The following is a 19,408-nucleotide window of genomic DNA, read 5'->3' on the forward strand; positions in this document are numbered from 1 at the left end:
CGGTTGAAAGGACTCATGGCTCAACAGGACAACGAACTCCTCCTCTTAGGTCAGGGGCAGTCACTTCGGAATCCCTGGCTTCCAAGCCCAATTCTCGGATTCATAATTTGGAGTCTCAACTAAGGCCCTTCGAGGAGAATTCCGAGAAACTTGAAGAAGATCACTTGATTATAAAGAAGGATCTGAAACAGCTGGAAGAGAAATTCACCGAGGTTGATCTCCAGTGTACCTTCTTGTCGGAACAGCTTCAAGAAGCCAAAGAGGAAGCCTCAGTTCAGCATTTAAAGGCTGAGAAGTCGGCTGAGGAATAGAAGGCTGTCGAGACTAACGCAGCGAGAGTTAAGGCGAAGTTCAAGCGTGTGGAAAGGTAGGTGTGCCATTACAAGGAAAAGGCTCGGAACTACTTTATGCAACTGTGGGTATGCCGTGGGTATGCCATAGGCTTCGCCTTCATATATTGGGCCGAGACCAAGGCTGGGCCCGAGGGAATGCCGTGGGCTTCGAGACCTTCTAGGACCTAGCCTTCAACCCTTCTTCGTATATCAACATAGACACGGTCTCTCCCAACGCATTTCCTCCCAAAGTTGAGGCGATAGAGGAAATCATTCTCATCGGTCAGGAGCAGATGCCAGATGCTCGAGGCATCACTGAGTTCGGCTATCGACCAGCCAAAGAAGCCTCAGAACATAATGTAACTTCTGGTAGTGTTCGGTTCTCGAGCCAGAGGACAAATGATCGAACTCGTAACATTTTGGATTTTTAATTAAAAAGTTCTCATTTTGCCCAATCGGTCTTGTTTACCTTTTTCTTTTCCTTTTGCATTCTTTAAGAAAAAACTTAAAAGCTTATTCTTTAATGCTCGGAATCTTAAAGAACAAACTGAAAAACTTTATTCTTGACTGCTCGGCCTTGGGAAAGCGCATTTGCAGCTATATTTCACAGATGTATTTTAACCTTAGAATTGGCCTTCTCTTGAGGCTTTCCATTCTTTAAACGGGTTAAGTTCAGAAAGCACCTTTATGGCTATTTTTCTTTCAACTATTTCCCTTAGAGATGGGTCTTCGAGATTTCTCAGGAATGTGCCCTTGTGGCTTCTCACTCCTACGAATGGGCCTTTGAGGCTTCTCATTCCTTGATTCCGAGAATGGACCCTTGTGGCTTCTCATTCTTCGAAGTCAACTTTTGGGATTGGACCTTTGAGGCTTCTGTTGTGCAAAAATCTACCTAAATTAATAGGTAAATAAGTGTACGTTTTACCTGCAAGTGCACAAGGTCAACATAGTAGTATATGGTGCAAGTACATGATCATTCTCACGAGAATTGCTGAATTTTCGTTTAAAAATAATTTCCTTAAGTAAAATAGAGATTGAGTTGATAATAATAAAAAGGGTAGGGCTTTGATATCCACCACTAATTATATTCAATTAATATAACCAAATGCCAATGCTTTGATTATGTTATGCATATCTAATGTTTGCCAACCTAAGGGCATGGGTGTATACTCCTTAAGCTATAGATTTCCCTAAGCAACGAGTTAGGCATGGGTGTATACTCTAACTCTTTTCTTTCCTAAAGGATTTAACATGGTATATACTAAGTTGTTCTTTAGTAAAGCATATGTTCTATGGAAATCGACAAACACACGGGGCCTAGGGCATGGGTGTATACTCCCGATTCCCCATGTTGATTAACCCAAGAATCGCGGTGTGGATTCTTTTGTTACTTAAGTTAAACCCAGGACTCGGTCATCCAAATTGATCTAACAAACTAGTCCATACCACATGCACATGTTGATCAGGCACACACATATGAGGAATTCATGTAAGCAGGTATTAATCAAGTTAAATAGCACAACAAGATCATTACAAAGGCGCCAATATTGAAATATTAATTAAACATAACTAGGGCTTCAATCTAGCCCTACTAATAAATTAGCTACACATAGAGTTGATGTTAACATCTTCATAAAAAAAAAATAAAGAAAAGAATAAACCCGAGACTTGAACTTCAAGAGCTCCTCTTCTTCTCCTTCTCAAGTGTATCAATTCTAGAGGCTTAAGGGTCTATTTATAGGTTTTAGAAGTCCTAGACAAAGTAGTAAACCTAGGGATTTCGCAGGGTTTTGAGACCTATTACAATTGGGAGTTGGAAAACCTTAATATGGAAAGAATGCCAATCTAGCCGCCACTTGATATGTCTCCTGCGCACGGGTGCGCTCGATCACAAGTCTGTGATCGATCCTTCGTCTAGCCTGCGCTCGATCGCTTCCGGCCTGCTTTATGCTATGTCCTCTCGGGTACTGCGCTCGATCGCAGGTACCCTGTGATTGATCGCAGTACCAAGGAGCTCCAATTTTCTCCATCTTCTCTTTTGTGCTCAAATCACCTAGTTTTACTTTATTTTCTTCCAAAAGTCTGTAAAAGTATAAAAAACACAAAAAGGAATTAAAATGGCCTAATTAATTAAAACCAAAGGATTAAAACATGCAAGTTAAGGGCTGAAAATATGAATATTTTAGCATTTATCAGCTTCTCATTCTTGAAAGATTTTGATGCTCGGAATGGGCCCTTGTGGCTTCTCATTCCTTGAGCCCGAGAATGGACCCTTGTGGCTTCTCATTCTTCGGAGTCAACTTTCTGGATTGGGCCTTTGCGGCTTCTCATTCCTAATAGATTTTGATACTTAAAAAATGGACCTAAGGCTTCTCATTTTTTCGGAATGATAACCTCGGGAATGGGCCCTTGTGGCTTTGCATTCCCCCGAATGGGCCCTTGAAGCTTCTCATTCCTTGTGGGTTAAGTTCGGGAATGGGCCTTTGACGCTTCTCATTCAGCGAACAATCTTGCCTCAGGAAAGCACCTACTCAAAGTAAGTTGAAATATTAAAATTAAAACAAAGTAACTTAGATAAAGTACTTTTGTAGATGCTTGGCGTTCCATGGCCTCGGGAGTACTTTCCCTTATCCATCTTCGAGATGATAGGCACCCGCCCTATGGCATCCAATTACCTTGTAGGGTCCATCCCAATTTGGGGCTAGCTTTCCCTCGGCTAGGTCCTTGATAGCGATGGTGACTTTTCGCAAGACCAAATCTCCTACCTTGAAGCTTCAGAGCTTGACCTTTTGGTTGAAGTACCGAGCTACCTTCTATTGGTATGCTGCGATGGTTACTTGGGCCTGATCCCGTTTCTCCTGCAGGAAGTCAAGATGCAGCCTGATGCCTTCGTCATTGCATTCTGGCCGAAAGGTCTCCACATGAAAACTTAGCGATCCAACCTCGGCTGGGATTACTGATTCAGTCCTAAAGGCTAGAGCATAAGAGGTTTCTCATTCATGCTAGAGTGAACTTTTGGGATCAGGCCTTTGAGGCTTCTCGTTCCCAAAAGATTTTGATACTTCAAAAATGGGCCTTTGAGGCTTCTCATTTTGTCGAAGTGTTAACCTCAGGAATGGGCCCTTGAGGCTTCTCATTCCTTGTGGGTTAGGTTCGGGAATGGGCCATTGTAGCTTCTCATTCAGCGAAGAATTTGGCCTTGGGAAAGCACCTTTACGACTATATTTGCCAGGTTATTTGAGACAATGATTTCAGAAGACTCCTTTGATTGATATGATGCTTTTACAATGACAATCAAAGTAAATTGAATACTGAAATTAAAACAAAGTAACATAGATAAAGTACTTTTTTAGATGTTCGGCGTTCCATGGCCTCATGAGTACTTTTCCTTCTCCATCTTCAAGATGATAGGCTCTCGCCCTATGGCATCCAATACCTTGTAGGGTCCTTCCCAATTTGGGGATAGCTTTCCCTCGGCTAGGTCCTACATAGCGATGGTGACTTTTCGTAAGACCAAGTCTCCTAGCTTGAAGCTTCGGAGCTTGACATTATGGTTGAAGTACCGACTACCTTCTCTTAGTATGTTGCCATGGTTACTTAGGCCTGATCCCGTTTCTCCTACTGCAAGTCAAGATGCAACCTGATGCCTTCATCATTGCAATCTGACCAAAAGGTCTGCACGTAGAAACTTCCCGATCTAACCTCGGTTGGGATTATTGCTTCGGTTCCAGCGGTTAGAGTATAAGGAGTTTCTTTGGTTGGAGTCCTCTTTGTGGTTTGGTACACCCACAGAACTTCTGGGAGATCCTCAGCCCACTTTCCTTTTCGCTTGCCAAGTTTTTTCTTCAAAATCTTGAAGATAGTTTTGTTGGTAGCTTCAACTTGTTCGTTTGCTTGGGGATGTCCTCGGATTGGATTCAATTTTGGATTCTGCATACGTCTCGGTATTTTGGCCATAACTTTCAGCTCAAATATCCGATTGAGGTGATTCAAGCGGCAATGGAAAGCTAACTCAAATAGGCCTAGAATAATACTGTTCTAGGGCTTAGGAGAGTCCTAGAAATTTCTACAAATTATTGTAAAACAGTATTTTCCTATTTATGGGCGAATCCTATTCCGATTTGGACTTAGGTTTTCTTTATCCTAATTGGACTTGGACTTAAATCTCCGAAATTTATAGGATTACTAGGGCTTCTAGGACTCTCCTAAGCCCTATAAATAGGCCTCTAAGCATTGAGAAAAAGGACACCGCTTCCTAGAGCTAGAAATCAGAAAAATGTCTTTAGAGCTTAGAAGATCATGAGCGGCTAAACCCCTTCGTGGGGTGTTGATGTAACCCTATCCAAGCACAATGGTTTGATTGTATTTAATTTCTAGATTTTCAATTTATGCATGTTGATTGTATAACTATGAGAATTGCTACCTTTTGATTCTGTTCTTAATTATTAAATGCAATTGTTCTTAAATTCCAAAATCAATATTTGTGAAATTCTTCTCTTGTCTTAGAAAGTATTTTACTTTTATTGATCTCAAATCATTCTTGTTTTCTGTGATTATGAGGATGATGGTTATACAATGGGTTTAATTGACATATGATCAATAGGATTTGATAGGCCATGCCTAGGGAAGACGGATTGTACTACACCCTAGTTTAGTGTAATTTAGGTAGACAGTCCGTGCCAACCGAAGATGGGCTACACTTATTCATTGATTATATGTATCCTGTTAAAGAATTTGATAATTTATACCTAGGAAAGACGGGTCGTACCGCATCTTAGTGGTTAGGTGGACGATCCGTGCCAACCAAAGATAGATTATGCTTATTCTTTAGTAAGATAATTTCTTGTTTATTTATAACATGCATAGAATGAATTTCTTGGATTAATGATGATTAGCCATTGTTGTGCGGATAGAGGTGAAGTCAATACCCTACACTCTCTCTCTTACATATTTACTCTCTTTATTTTCATGCACTTTAGTTTTAAAGAAAATCAAATCAAATATCTTTTTAATTAAGTTAATTTTAATCTTTCGAATTTTGATAATAAAACCCATGCAGTCCTTGAGGTTCGACACCCTCAATATAGCTCTATCCTACGAGATTCGTCCTATTGCGAGTGGTAATTTTATAATTGATATTTTTGGTCACAAAAATACCACATCAATTTTTGGCGCCGTTGCTGGGTACTGCTTAATGGTTTTATTGTCAAATTTTAAGGATTGATTTTAGCTTAATAATTTATTTTTCAGTTCTAAGTTGCTAATTTTAATTCCGTTTTGTGTTTGGATTTTATTTTTTTTTAAGAAATTGCAAACAAGTCCGTAGTTGCCCTCTCTGTGACTGTGATCGAGCGCACGGACGCACTTCAGTAAGCACCAAGCCAGCAGCACTCGAGCCTTCCCCTCCTGCGCTCACACCCATTTGCAACAGTAAGCTCGAGCGTACCCTGCCGTGCAATCGAGCGCATGTGCGGCAACCTGCATCCATAACCTTAAGTGCACCTAAAGGGCCGTTTGTGAGTTTTTGTTTCTATTTATTTTTCTGTTGTTATTTTATGTTAATTCTATTAGTTAGTTCATGTGGGGAGGCATTCCAACACCCCATGAACCATGTTCATATTGCTATAATCCTTATCATCATGTTAGAGATTGTCCTACAGCAAGACAATCTTCTAATTATTCTTATGAGCATATGAACAGACCGTTCTCTAGACCGGGGAATGACCTTTATTCTGATCCCTATAACCCGACGTGGAGCAACCAGTCTAATCTCTCGTGGCAAGCTGAAGCTCCTGGGAATTATGCTCCACAACGTCATGAACTGTACCATCAGGCATATCCGCAATTTAATGATCAATCCTATTCTCCTCAATATCAAGCAATTTCACAATAGATATACCAGGCCGCACCACCTCCCTCAAAGTCTAATTTTGAGGCTCGGATGCAAAAAATGATGAGTGAGCTAGCGGGTGAGATAACGCAGACGGTAAAATCTCAACAAGAACTTTATACTCCTCAACTCTTCGCCGAGATAGACGCCAGGATGGAAGCTCATGTTGAACAAATCATCAACCACCTCTATAGGATGGAAGAAGAAGAGTTTCAAAGTCAGTCGGTGGCCAATCCTGATGGACACTACATGGAGGAAGAAAGTACTTCTCGTCATGAGCAAGCTATCACCACACTGAGGAGTGGAGAGGTGGTCGAAAACCACGTGGAAGAAAGGAAGGAAGAGCCAAAGGAGGAGCAAATTGAGGTCTCACAGGATCTACATCGGGAAAAAAGCAAGGAAGCGAGCATTAAGGCTTCTTCATCATCACCTCCTATTCCCGAGATGCCATATGAGCCCCAAGCCCCCGTTTCAGGTAATCTGAAATCTTCATTCTTAGGGACAGATGACACTATCCCGATCATTATTTCTTATGACTTACCAAGAGGCGAGGAGGGTAGTCAGTTAGGGCTGTTAGACTAGCAAAAAGAGACCATCGAGGTAGAAAAACTCCCCAAGTATTCTCCTAATTTTATTCCAATTCATGATTCCTTTTCGAATGAGAAATTGTTTAGGAATACTCAGAAGGATCTCCCTCGATATGCTGACATTTGGAATTACCTATTTATGGGTAAAATTCATTCTCTTTGGTCCAAGAGAAGAAAAGATTGGTGCTTTAAATTTAAATTTAAGGGTTAGAGAACACTGTGCGCATCAAGGATGTGGATTCTGTTGACTTGGCAAATTCCATATATTTTGACTAGATGAGTTAGTTTCATAGGATCGAGTGTAGGCCCTGTGCGCTTGACTCCTCATTCCACGGATCTTCATCCAGGTTTACTTTATCCATTGTTGTTTCATTCTTTGTTTATATTTTTACAACAATGTGTGCAGTTGATTGGTATTTGGTTGGACTATCATTTTGTTTTTCAAGATGTGTTTTTGCATTCAAGTTTGGGAGTATGATATGCCCACATTTGCTCATTCAGGTATTCCTATACTTTTGATCTTATTCTTTAGTTCTATCCATACATTAGGGATAATGTATGATTCAAGTTTGGGGGTATAGAAAAACAAAACACGGTCCATTTTTGTTGTTATATCATTCTTAAGTGTATGGTTGAACTTTGATTCTGGTTTAAATTTCATTGATAGGCTTAAAGTTATGAACACATGATCATATGACTTAGGAATTTTAAGTCTTGTTACTTACTTTGGCAACATGAGATGCTTCTTGCTTCAATTTCAATCTATCTTGAGCACACTAGCACATGTCTGTGAGGTATGAATTTTGAGACCAATTATGTTTGTTTTCAATATCTTGAATTCTGTTGGGTGACATATTAGATGAATAACTTTGGCATGCTATATATGTATAAAATAAAAAAAAAATAAAAAAGAAAAATCAAGTTTGAATTTTTCACTGAGTAACCGAACCTCTTGCCTCATTAAGCAGTGAGTGTTCGTGTCAAAAAGTGAAATTTTTGGATTGATTAATAAAATGGCCAGCTTAGCTTTGTAGCCTTTTTGACTCGAGTTAGTAAGTCCTTAAGGGTGTCTTCACACCTAATGCCCTAAAGCCCTTTGGTTTGGGAGACATTGGCCTAACACTCGATACATGGGTCAACTAGAAAGCTTAAGGGAGCTAAGCATTGCAAAGCCTACAAAAAAAAAAAAAAAAAAAAAATGTATGTCTTGGTTGTTTCATTTGATATGAAGTCCATTGAATTCTAAGATGCTGATTCATTCATATTGGAATTATTTTGAAGCCTCATGACTATGTGTTAGTTCACTTTGCATTAATTGAAATTTGTGTATCTCAATCTGCCATTGGTAAGTGATTTGACTTGTAAATTCCTTGGAATTTTGAAGATGAAGTTTATAATTTTAAGCTTACTAATGAATGTGAACCATTATTTTTGTGATGCTTTATCCTTTTGAATGACATAATGATGACAATGTTTATGGGTATCATTCTTGGAAAACCCTCACGAGACTTCACTCGTCCTCTAGGGAATGCCTAGGGGTTTAAAAGGCTTGTTGCATACGCTAAATGCAATCGTACATCCCACGAAAGATGGATTTATCTTTTTGTTTTTCAGTTTATTTTTTGTTTTGTATTGCTAAGGGACTAACAATATGTAAGTTTGGGGGTGTGAAAAGCGCCGAATGTTGCACATTCAAGCCCCTTAATTTGCATATGTTAATTCCTTAGTGTTGTTATTTGTTTGATTTTGTGTTGTTTTTGTGTTTTCAGGTTATAAATAAAGATGCAATTAATTCCATTGATTTTGGGCTTAAAAGCACACTTTGAGATGATTAAGCTTAGCAAATCATAACAGAGGACCTATATGTTGTGGTTAAGTTTAATCAAATAAAGGAAGGGATTAATTCGAAATTTCTCAAATTGGAGTCAAAATCGGATTGGATTAGGTTCGGGAATGGGCCATTGTAGCTTCTCATTCAGCGAAGAATTTGGCCTTGGGAAAGCGCCTTTACGACAATATTTGCCAGGTTATTTGAGATAATGATTTCAGAAGACTCCTTTGATTTATATGATGCTTTTACAATGACAATCAAAGTAAATTGAATACTGAAATTAAAACAAAGTAACATAGATAAAGTACTTTTTTAGATGTTCGGCGTTCCATGGCCTCATGAGTACTTTTCCTTCTCCATCTTCAAGATGATAGGCTCCCGCCCTATGGCATCCAATTACCTTGTAGGGTCCTTCCCAATTTGGGGATAGCTTTCCCTCGGCTAGGTCCTATATAGCGATGGTGACTTTTCGCAAGACCAAGTCTCCTAGCTTGAAGCTTCGGAGCTTGACATTATGGTTGAAGTACCGACTACCTTCTCTTAGTATGTTGCCATGGTTACCTAGGCCTGATCCCGTTTCTCCTACAGCAAGTCAAGATGCAACCTGATGCCTTCATCATTGCAATCTGACCAAAAGGTCTCCACGTAGAAACTTCCCGATCTAACCTCGGTTGGGATTATTGCTTCAGTTCCAACAGTTTGAGCATAAGGAGTTTCTTTGGTTGTAGTCCTCTTTGTGGTTTGGTACGCCCTTAGAACTTCTGGGAGATCCTCAGCCCATTTTCCTTTTCTCTTGCCAAGTTTTTTCTTCAAAATCTTGAAGATAGTTTTGTTGGTAGCTTCAACTTGTTCGTTTGCTTGGGGATGTCCTAGGGATGAGAAGTAGTTTCGGATATGGAGCTTTGCGCACCATTCTCGGAATGAATCGCAATCGAATCAGTTTTCGTTGTCTGTGACAAATGTGTTCGGGATTCCATACCAACAGACTACATTCTTCCATAGGAACTTCTCTATGTATTTGGCCGTAATGTTCACCAAGGCCTCCACTTCTGCCCATTTGGTGAAGTAATCCACGGGTACCACTGCAAACCGAACACCCATTTTCCTCGAGGTAATAGTCCTACTATATCTATCCTCCATTGTGAGAAGGGCCATGGTGAGGAATGGAGCTCAATTGCTCAGGACGTTGCTCTAACACGTTGGTGAAACGTTGGCAGTTGTCACAGTTCCTGATCGTTCACATTGAATCCCAACTCATATTCGGCCAGTAGAAGCCGACTCTCACAAATTTGTGTGCTAGCACCATGGGCATCTGAAATAATAGACTACCTGGAGAAAGGAACTCTTCCAACCAACCGCAAAAAGTAGGACAATTGAGAACTAAAACGGCTTAGTTTACTATTGTGAATCAAACTCTTTACAAAATAAGTTTCATGCTACCACTCCTGCACCCTTGCTCCCGAGTGACTCCCACATATTCCTTCGTGGATCTCTCGAAGGACGTAATCTCCTTCCTCTTTAGAGATGCACTTGAGGAGTGGTAGCATGAAACTTATTTTGTAAAGAGTTTGATTCACAATAGTAAACTAAGCCGTTTTAGTTCTCAATTGTCCTACTTTTTGCGGTTGGTTGGAAGAGTTCCTTTCTCCAGGTAGTTTATTATTTCAGATGCCCATGTCAGCATTACCTCCACTGTCAGGACCGATATATCCTCGGTTATAGCCGGTTGGTGTAGAATTTGAACTTCTTCCCCACACTCTTCAATTTCGCTGTTTATTAGCTGACCCCAATCTTGCTAACCGATCAGCCTTCCCGTTTTCTTTTCTCGGGATTTCAATTATACAGAATTGTATGAAACATTTCTCCATGTCTTGTACTTTGGACAAGTACAACTTCATTTTTGCACCCCGAGCATCAAATTCTCCTTGGATATGTCCGATTACCACTTGGAAATAACTTCATAGCTCCACGACTTCGGCTCCCATCTCCCGAGCTAAGGTTATCCCTACTAGGATTGCTTCGTACTCAACTTCATTGTTGGTAGTTTTGAAATCCAGCTTCAAAGAGCTACACAACTCTTCCCCATCTGATGTGATTAACACCACTCATGCTCCTCCATTTTTCTTTGTGGTTGACCCATCCACGTAGATCACCCAAACATCATCCCTCGGCCATTCTGATGATTCTGGCAGATTAGAGAATTTTGGCAAAAAATCTCCGAGGATTTGGCCTTTGATGGCATTCCAAGGGATATATTCGATGTCGAACTCCCCGAGTTCGATTGCCCAATTTGCTAATCTACTGGACATATCTACCTTTCAAAGCACTTTCTTTAGTGGATACTCAGTTAGGACTTTGATTGAGTGGGCTTGGAAATACGGCCGAAGCTTCCTTGAGGAAATGACCAAGGTGAAGGCCAACTTTTCCATCTGCACATATTGCTCCTCAGCTCCTCTCAATGGTCGGCTTATAAAATACACCCACTTTTGTATTTTGCCTCTTCTAGGATTAGCGTTGCGCTTATTACGATCGGGGAGACGGCCAGGTATAAGTACAGGACCTCTCCTGTGATGGTTCTGCTCAACAGGGGTGGATTGGATAAGTAGCTTTTTAGTCACTCAAAAGCTTGTTCACACTCCTTGGACCACTCAAATGCTTTTCTCAAAATTGTGAAGAAAGGGAGGCACTTATCTGTGGATCGGGAAATGAATCTGTTTAGCGTTGCAGTCCTTCTAGTCAATTGCTAAAGTTACTTGGTATTTCTTAGTGATTGCATGTCTAGCACTGCTTGTATCTTTTTGGGATTGGCTTCGATATCTTGGTTTGACACCATGTAACCGAGGAACTTCCCCGACAAAACCTTGAAAGCACACTTGTCAGGATTCATCTTCATGCCATATTGCTTCAGTGTCTTGCACGTTTCTTACAAATCGTCCAAGTGGTTGAAAGGTAGTACACTTTTGACCAGCATGTCATCAACGTAAACCTCCATGTTCCTCTGGATCTGCACTTTGAATATCTTGTTCATCAGTTGTTGGTATATGGTTCTTGTGTTCTTTAGACCGAACGGCATAACCTTGTAATAGTACAAGCCTCGGTCAGTGATGAAGGCGGTCTTCTCTTGATCAGCTTTATGCATGTCAATCTGATTATAACAAAAAAAAAGCATTCATAAAGCTAAGCAGCCCATATCCAGCTGTTGATTCCACCAACGAATCGATTCGTGGTTGTAACACCCGAGGAATTTATTAGGATGTCTAATAATGCTTTAGTATAAATTGTAATCTCATTAAGTTAAATCAAATATATTTGATGTCTAATTTAATATTCTCAGTTTGAACTGAGAAGTAGACAGTTAGAGCTAGCTTTGATTCACATTATGGATCATTTGCCATTCAGGATTTACCTAATTAGATTAACTGGATGCCTAAGAGTTAGTTGTAATGGTAGTATTAGTGTGATAAATAATTTAATTGATTTGACTAGTTTAATATAATAAGAAATATTTATATAAAATATTATAAACGCATGGACGTGTCACGTGAACACTAGAACATTCAAGTGAATGTTCATCCATATGAAGTGCTGATTTTACATTAAATAATATCTATGTATTGAAGGGAGCTACGCCCACGACCACCAAATTCTACAAGATTCTAAAGTCTCCTCCTATTGTCTACTTCATTAAGCCCCCCTGAAGTTCCAGCCGATTTGACAAACACTCCCTGAATTTCCAAAACTCTTACTTAGGCCCCCTGAACTTTGGTTTTCTCTCATTTAACACCCTTCCGTCGATATGAATCGTCAAACCCTACCGGACGCCCACTCACGTGAATTTCACGTGCTCTTTTTCAGCTAGCTTACCCATTTTGCCCTCATTAGTTTCTTACTAACCCTTCACCCTCACCCTTACAACCTCACGCTCACACGAAGACCCACGGCCGAAGCTTGAGGAAAAAATGTTGAAGCTGATGGCAAAATGGGTTCCAGCCATCGATTCGAAGCCTTAGAAAGAAAGCTGAAGATAAGAACCCCCGGCAGTGAAGAATCCCACACAACAGCGAGACCCAGACCGACGAAAATCATCCATTGGCAAAATTACTCACTGTCCAGTACCGGTGAGGTGATGACGGTTAAAGATGGAGCACTCCGAGGGTGAGGCAAGCGATTCAGGATCGAGCTATCCAATTTGCAAATGTGGGGGCTAAACCGTTGTCAAAACAGCATCAACAACTACAAATCATGGGAAAAGGTTTTATGCCTGTGTAAATTATGTGGTAAGATGTGTTTGAGAATTTATTTATTTTTTTCACATAAATTTGCTGCTCTTCCCGTTATGCCTAAATCCTTTAATGATGGATTAAACCCTAATTTGTGTGACCCTAATTTGTGTGATTATCCAGAATGAAACAAATCGTGGAGGCAATTTTTTTAAATGGGTTGAATAAAAAATTTGTGTGTGCGGTGATCAAGTGATGTTGATGTTGTTGGCGTTGCAGCACAATTTGAACTCCGAAAGGGCAATGGAAGTGTTGAAATGCAAGATTGAACTTGCTGAGTACAAGTCAAAAATTGAAGTTGATGCTGCTAATTTTGCACTTAAACTTGAAAGAGTTGAGAATAAGTATCGTTCGATGCAGCTGAAGTTTCGAGTTGCACTTGTATGTTGTTGGTGTCTTGTTGCTGTATTGTTGTGTTTCCCTTTTTCTAATGGACTTGCATCAAAACTGATGTTAAGCAGCTGAAAAAGACATTTTGTTGTCTTTATTTGTATCAGACTTGTATCAATTGACCATATGGTTAGGTTTTTTGTACCCAACTATTGTGTAATATTTGGCATGGTTTGTATGAATTTTCTTGGTACAAATTTACAAGTATCCAAATTGATTTGTTCACTAAATTTTCCAACCCACTTGTGACCGCAATTTCTCTTATTGCTTGATGCTGTATTACCTTCAGCTTGGGAAATAAAACATTGGCAAAATGTTGTCAATTGAATTGAATTTAAATCCCAAAGTATTAAAAGTTACATCATCCACATGTACTCAATTTAACCTAATTAATACCACAAGAACACTAAATTTATAAGCACTTCTAAATTAATCCAACTATCAAAATCATAGCAAACTCTATATATAGATAGTCATAAGTACTCAAGAAATTATACCTCAATCCAAATCCAAAAGTATTAAAAGTTACATCATCCACATGTCCTCAATTTAACCTAATTAATACCACAAGAACACTAAATGTATAAGCACTTCTAAATTAATCCAACTATCAAAATCACAGCAAACACTATATATAGATAGTCATAAGTGCTTAAAAAATTATACCTCAATCCAAATCCAAAAGTATTAAAAGTTACATCATTCACATGTACTCAATTTAACCTAATTAATACCACAAGAACACTAAATGTATAAGCACTTCTAAATTAATCCAACTATCAAAATCATAGCAAACATTATATATAGATAATCACAAGTACTTAAGAAATTATACCTCAATCAAAATCCAAAAGTATTAAAAGTTACATCATCCACATGTACCCAATTTAACCTAATTAATACCACAAGAACACTAAATGTATAATCTGATAAGTGCCAAATATTGCATATTTGGACCCCTTTATTTACATTAGTTAATCTTTTAGCTGTGTCGTTATTTAATATTTTGTGTTAGTTTTGTGTTTTTAGTATTTTGTAGGTCATTGAAGAAAAACTACAGTTTTAAAGGGAAAAATGCGAAGTTTGGAAGAAAGCATACTTTGAGAAGACCTAGATGATGTGGTTAAGTCTAACCAAATCCAAGAAAAGGTTAAATCAGATTAAAGTTCAGATTGGATAAGATTTCGAATCGGATTCAAATTCAGATTCTGCACATATCTTAGTATTTTGACCATAAGTCTCCGCTCAAATATCGGATTGAATTGATTCAAACGGCATTGGAAAGCTAACTTAAAATACTACAATTCGTTCTGAAATATGATTTTCCTAATTCGTACAGTTACTATGTCAAAATCGCCCCGCAATTAAAGGACACAAATCTGGACGAATCCTATTCCGATTTCAGACTTCTATTTTGACTGGGAGACAGACCTCCGAATTATCTAGGTTTACTTGGGCTGCTAGGACTTTTCTAAGCCTATAAATAGACTCCTTTGCATTCAAGAAAAGATACACAATCCTAGAGAGCAAAATTCTTTTGTTTAGTTTTTCTTTAGGTTTAGGTTTAGGTTTAGATTTTATTTTTTATGTGGAGCTAAATTCCCAACTAAGGTTGGGGATGAAGCCTCACCGATGAAGAACAACATCACCTTTATGTAAGTTTTTATTATTCTGATTTTATTAGGTTTTTTATTTCAATTGTTTTACTTTTAATCAATTGTATGGAGTGATTCTTGGATATCTCTTGTAATTCAAGGATACATTTGATGATTTGAGATAATTTCATATGATTGATTGCTTGGCTTTTAACTCATAAAAATTGGATATCCCTTGTGATTTGTTCTACGGATACATCTGGTGTTTCAATTTAATTTGGATTCCTTTTGTGATTTGGTCAATGAATGGATACATGGGATGGTTTTGATTAATTCTTTGAAGTATAGTAAAACATATCTATAATTTAATTTGTGAGAACTTTGGATTAATATTGATGAACATAAAGTATGTTGTTATGATTTGGTGAGTGTGAATTCCCAAACTTTAGTACCTTTATCCTTAGATTTACTTATTTTATTTAGTTTATGTTTATCCTTTAATTTTCAAAACTCAAAAATCAAAACCCTTTTGGAACTAGATTAGGATTTAATTAGTTTAGATATAAATTGCTCTTTCAAAAATACAATTCTCTGTGGGATCGACCTCGCACTTGCAATCCATTAAACTACAATTGATTCGTGCACTAGCGAGTTAAATAAATTTGCACAACATAATCACTTCTAAATTAATCCAACTATCAAAATCATAGCAAACACTATATATAGATAGTCACAAGTACTTAAGAAATTATACCTCAATCCAAATCCAAAAGTATTAAAAGTTAGGGGAAAATGCAGTTTACCCGCCTAAAGTTTCAGGGGTTTTTCAATTTTAACCCCAAAGTTCAAAAATTGGCAATCTACCCCCTAAAGTTTCAAAAATTGGCAATTTAAACATTCTATTACTAATTTCCTTTAAATTGGACGGAAATTTTTTTGAAAAAAGCCTGAGGGTAATGATGTAATTTCATAAATTTCCGTCAATTTAGACGAAAAAATTAAACGGAGGGTTTAAATTGTCAATTTTTGAAATTTCAGGGGGGTAGATTGCCAATTTTTGAATTTTTGAGTTAAAATTGAAAAACTCCCAAAACTTTAGGGGGTAAACTGCATTTTCCCCTAAAAGTTACATCAATGTTGCCAAAACATACATGATCATCATCTACAATTTATCCATTACAATGTTTACACAATACCCCAAATACTTACAAGCTGTAAGTGGTCAAACACAAAATAAAGTTGACACCCAAAAGGTACATGACAACCATCTATAATTCATTCATTACATTATTTACAAAAATATCCCAAACAATTACAACAGCTACATGACAACCATGTAGAATTCATCAATTACATTGTTTACAAAAATTGCCCAAACAGTTACAACAGCTACATGACAACCATTTAGAATTCATCAAATACATTGTTTACAAAAATAGCCCAAACAGTTATAGGCCATGAGTGGTCAAACACAAAATAAAGTTGACACCAAATAGCAACATGTCCAAAGAGGTCAACCATTACAATGTTTACAAAATACCTCAAACAGCTACAAGTTCTAATAAAGTTTAGGGTTTACAATGCTTAAATACCACCCCAAACACACAAAAAAAAAAAAAAAAAAAAGTTAGTTCACACAAAACAGTCATCGTCCATGCATTTTCTTCTTCCCTTTGTCCATTCTTCGAACATGTTCATCAAAACCTGGTGGATGGTTAACAGCTGTCCCTTAGCACTTTTGTATATCGAAATCATGCGGGGCTGTTCTAAATGTCATACCGCCAACTCTGGGAGGACCCCAAGAGCATAATGGTCCACCCCCTGGAATTGGTGGTGGCCCAGTAGGGCTGCCAGACAGATCAATAACAAGCTTCTGCCTGTTGACAGGTTCCCTTAGCCTACCACCTGCTCTCGTCCTTGTTGCCAATCCTAGGGTTCTTTTATTTTTGCTTCCAAAAATGGCAGATGCCTGCAAGTTAGGTATACAATTAAGCCTCTATATTTTTTTCTCCCTCTTAATTACATGGATATGAAGAATTACTCACATTTTGTTTGTAGGCATAAGGTGTTTCTGTTTTGGCTGGTTGGGTGACAGCAGGTGCATTTCCGGCAGAATGTGCTGCAGAAGTTGCTACTCCCATAGGCTGTGATGCAATCTCTGAACATGGCCTAAATGCAGCCTATGCTGCAGGATGGGATGCAGGCTGTGAGACTTGAGGTGATGCAATCTCTTATGCTGGCCTAAATGTTGGCTGCCAGGAGTTGTAAGGTGATGCAATCTCTGAGGCTGGCCTAAATGTAGGCTATGAGACATGCTCTGATGCCGGTTGTGAAGGTGTTTGAGTTGTGGTTGTTGAACAACAACCAGATTGTGATCCTCCTGCCTTTTGTGAACCTGATGTTGTGTTCACTCTTCCCCTTTTCCTGCCGGTGGTTGTAGTGGCAGTTGAAGATCCATCCAACTACAAAGACAGGAGAAATGAAGAAATAAATAAACAATGAAATATGTAAACCAATCTAGTCAATTAAACAATAATCAGGAATTGTGAAATAACTTGAGTGGATACCATGTCCAAATTCCAGTCAGTTGATGCATTATCTCTGTAGTATTTTTTGACACGTGCCCTTCTTTCATCTTGTCTTTGCCTAGCAACGCATGACCTCTAGTTGTGGCCAAACTTCATGCAGTACCCACATTGATTTTTGTTCCCCCCTTCCTAATTGTATTAGGATTTCTTGGTTCATCAATAGCCATTTCTCTTACTTTCTTAGGTCTGCCAGGAGGTGCCCTCGCCTTAGGTGGCTCAATCTTTGGTTGGTTGTTTCTAACCCATTGCTCTTCACTTGGCACAGGATAGGCAACGTAGTCATAAGCCTTGAGGTACTTTTCCTTGCCATAATATTCACTCAAATAATCAGTTGGTTCCCCACCTCGGTGTAAAATGGCAGAAATTGCATGCGTACATGGGATACCAGTCACATCCCATTTCCTACAGCCACAAGTACTAGCTTCCATATGTAAAACAAATTTTCTCCCAAGGCACTCAATCTCAAACATACCCTGACCGGCATATGTACACCAACAGTTACTAGCTTCATCCTCTTCTTTTTCTAGCTTCTTCCTAATCTTTGGCCCTAAGGCCTCCTCCATTGAACTGATCAACTCCTTCTTCCTCACATACCTTCTCATCAACTTACATCTAATCCCATCCAACATGCTTAAGATTGTCTGGTCACGGAATTTTTTGATCCATGAATTGAAACTCTCACAAGTATTGTTGTGTAAGAGGCTGGACTTACAATGTGTATTGAACCATCCCCTACACCAAGTGTTAGGATCTATCTTCTCTAGGTAGGCATGGGCATCCTTACTAACCATCTTCAGCTCATCCATTACTCCGTAGAACTCAATCTTTGTGTACGATGCGGCAGCTCACCAAAGAAGATCTTTCAATAGCACCCCCCAATGACCAGTGCTTCTGAAATTAGTGTACAAGTGCCTAACTCATGTACGATGCTCAGACTACGGACATACTTGTTCTGGGCTTGGAATGAGGTCCTGCACAATAGTTGAAAAAATAATTAGTTGCATTACAATAAATACCAAATTGATATGAATAACAAATAAATACAAGTATTTTACCTTCTGTCGATCCGAAATGAAAGTCAACCCATGTGAAGTAGGGCCAAGATCTGCAACAAGTGTCTCAAGAAACCATGTACAACTATCTTTTGTCTCAGCCTCTACGACAGCCATTGCAATAGGGTACATGTTGTTGGCATCACTGTCCACAGCAGACATCAACTGCCCCTTATACATTCCCTTTAGAAAACATGCATCAAAACCCACAATAGGCCTACACCCTTCCAGAAAACCATTCTTCATGGCTGCCAACGAAATGTAAAGCCTCTGAAATCTGCATGGCACCTGAGGCATTGGTCTCTCATGCATCAAAATCAAACAGCTACCTACATTAGTGCTCCTAACCATGGAGCAATAATCCCACAACCGATGGTACTGATCATCCAGTTTTCCATAGATTGATTCTCTTGCTTTTTTTTCTTGCCCTATACAGAGAACTGACATGAACATCCACATTATATCTGGCTTTCATCTTTTTTTGCAACATATCTATAGGCATGTTTGGCTGCTCCCTAAAAGAATCCATGCACCACTCAACAATCCAACTTGAAGTGACCATATGATTTTGGTACTTCCTAGAACAGCTGTGTTTGGGCCAAAGGGATACTAAAAGAAATGTCTTCTCATTCTTCAACTGCCTCCCATATACCATATACCTGCACTTTGTATCTTTGCAAACAATCACAATCATCTTCTTTTCATTTTTCTTGAATTTCAAATTCTTCTCTCTCATAATATTGTACTGTCTCATGGCTTTTCTAAATTCAGCTGCATCGTGAAATGTATTCCTTACAACCAATGTCGGATTATCCATATCAGTAGGATCAAAAGGGACTCTTGTGGTTACATCCCTACGGATT

General features: G+C 38.8%; 1 protein-coding gene and 1 pseudogene across 1 annotated transcript; both read right to left on the minus strand.

Moving 5' to 3' along the window:
* Positions 1-9,222: 9,222 nt before the first annotated feature.
* Positions 9,223-9,795, minus strand: LOC148585059 (uncharacterized). Its single transcript, XM_088517681.1, has 2 exons — positions 9,631-9,795; positions 9,223-9,540 (listed from the first exon to the last, which is right to left on the minus strand). Exons 1-2 carry the CDS (start codon positions 9,793-9,795, stop codon positions 9,223-9,225), a joined length of 483 nt encoding a protein of 160 aa, XP_088373807.1.
* Positions 9,796-17,208: 7,413 nt separating this feature from the next.
* Positions 17,209-18,299, minus strand: LOC148585060 (uncharacterized; annotated as a pseudogene).
* Between the last annotated feature and the right edge of the window lie 1,109 nt (positions 18,300-19,408).

Source organism: Corylus avellana, chromosome 6 (genome assembly GCF_965113065.1).
Source record: "Corylus avellana chromosome 6, dhCorAvel1.hap1.2, whole genome shotgun sequence".
NCBI lineage: Eukaryota > Viridiplantae > Streptophyta > Magnoliopsida > Fagales > Betulaceae > Corylus > Corylus avellana.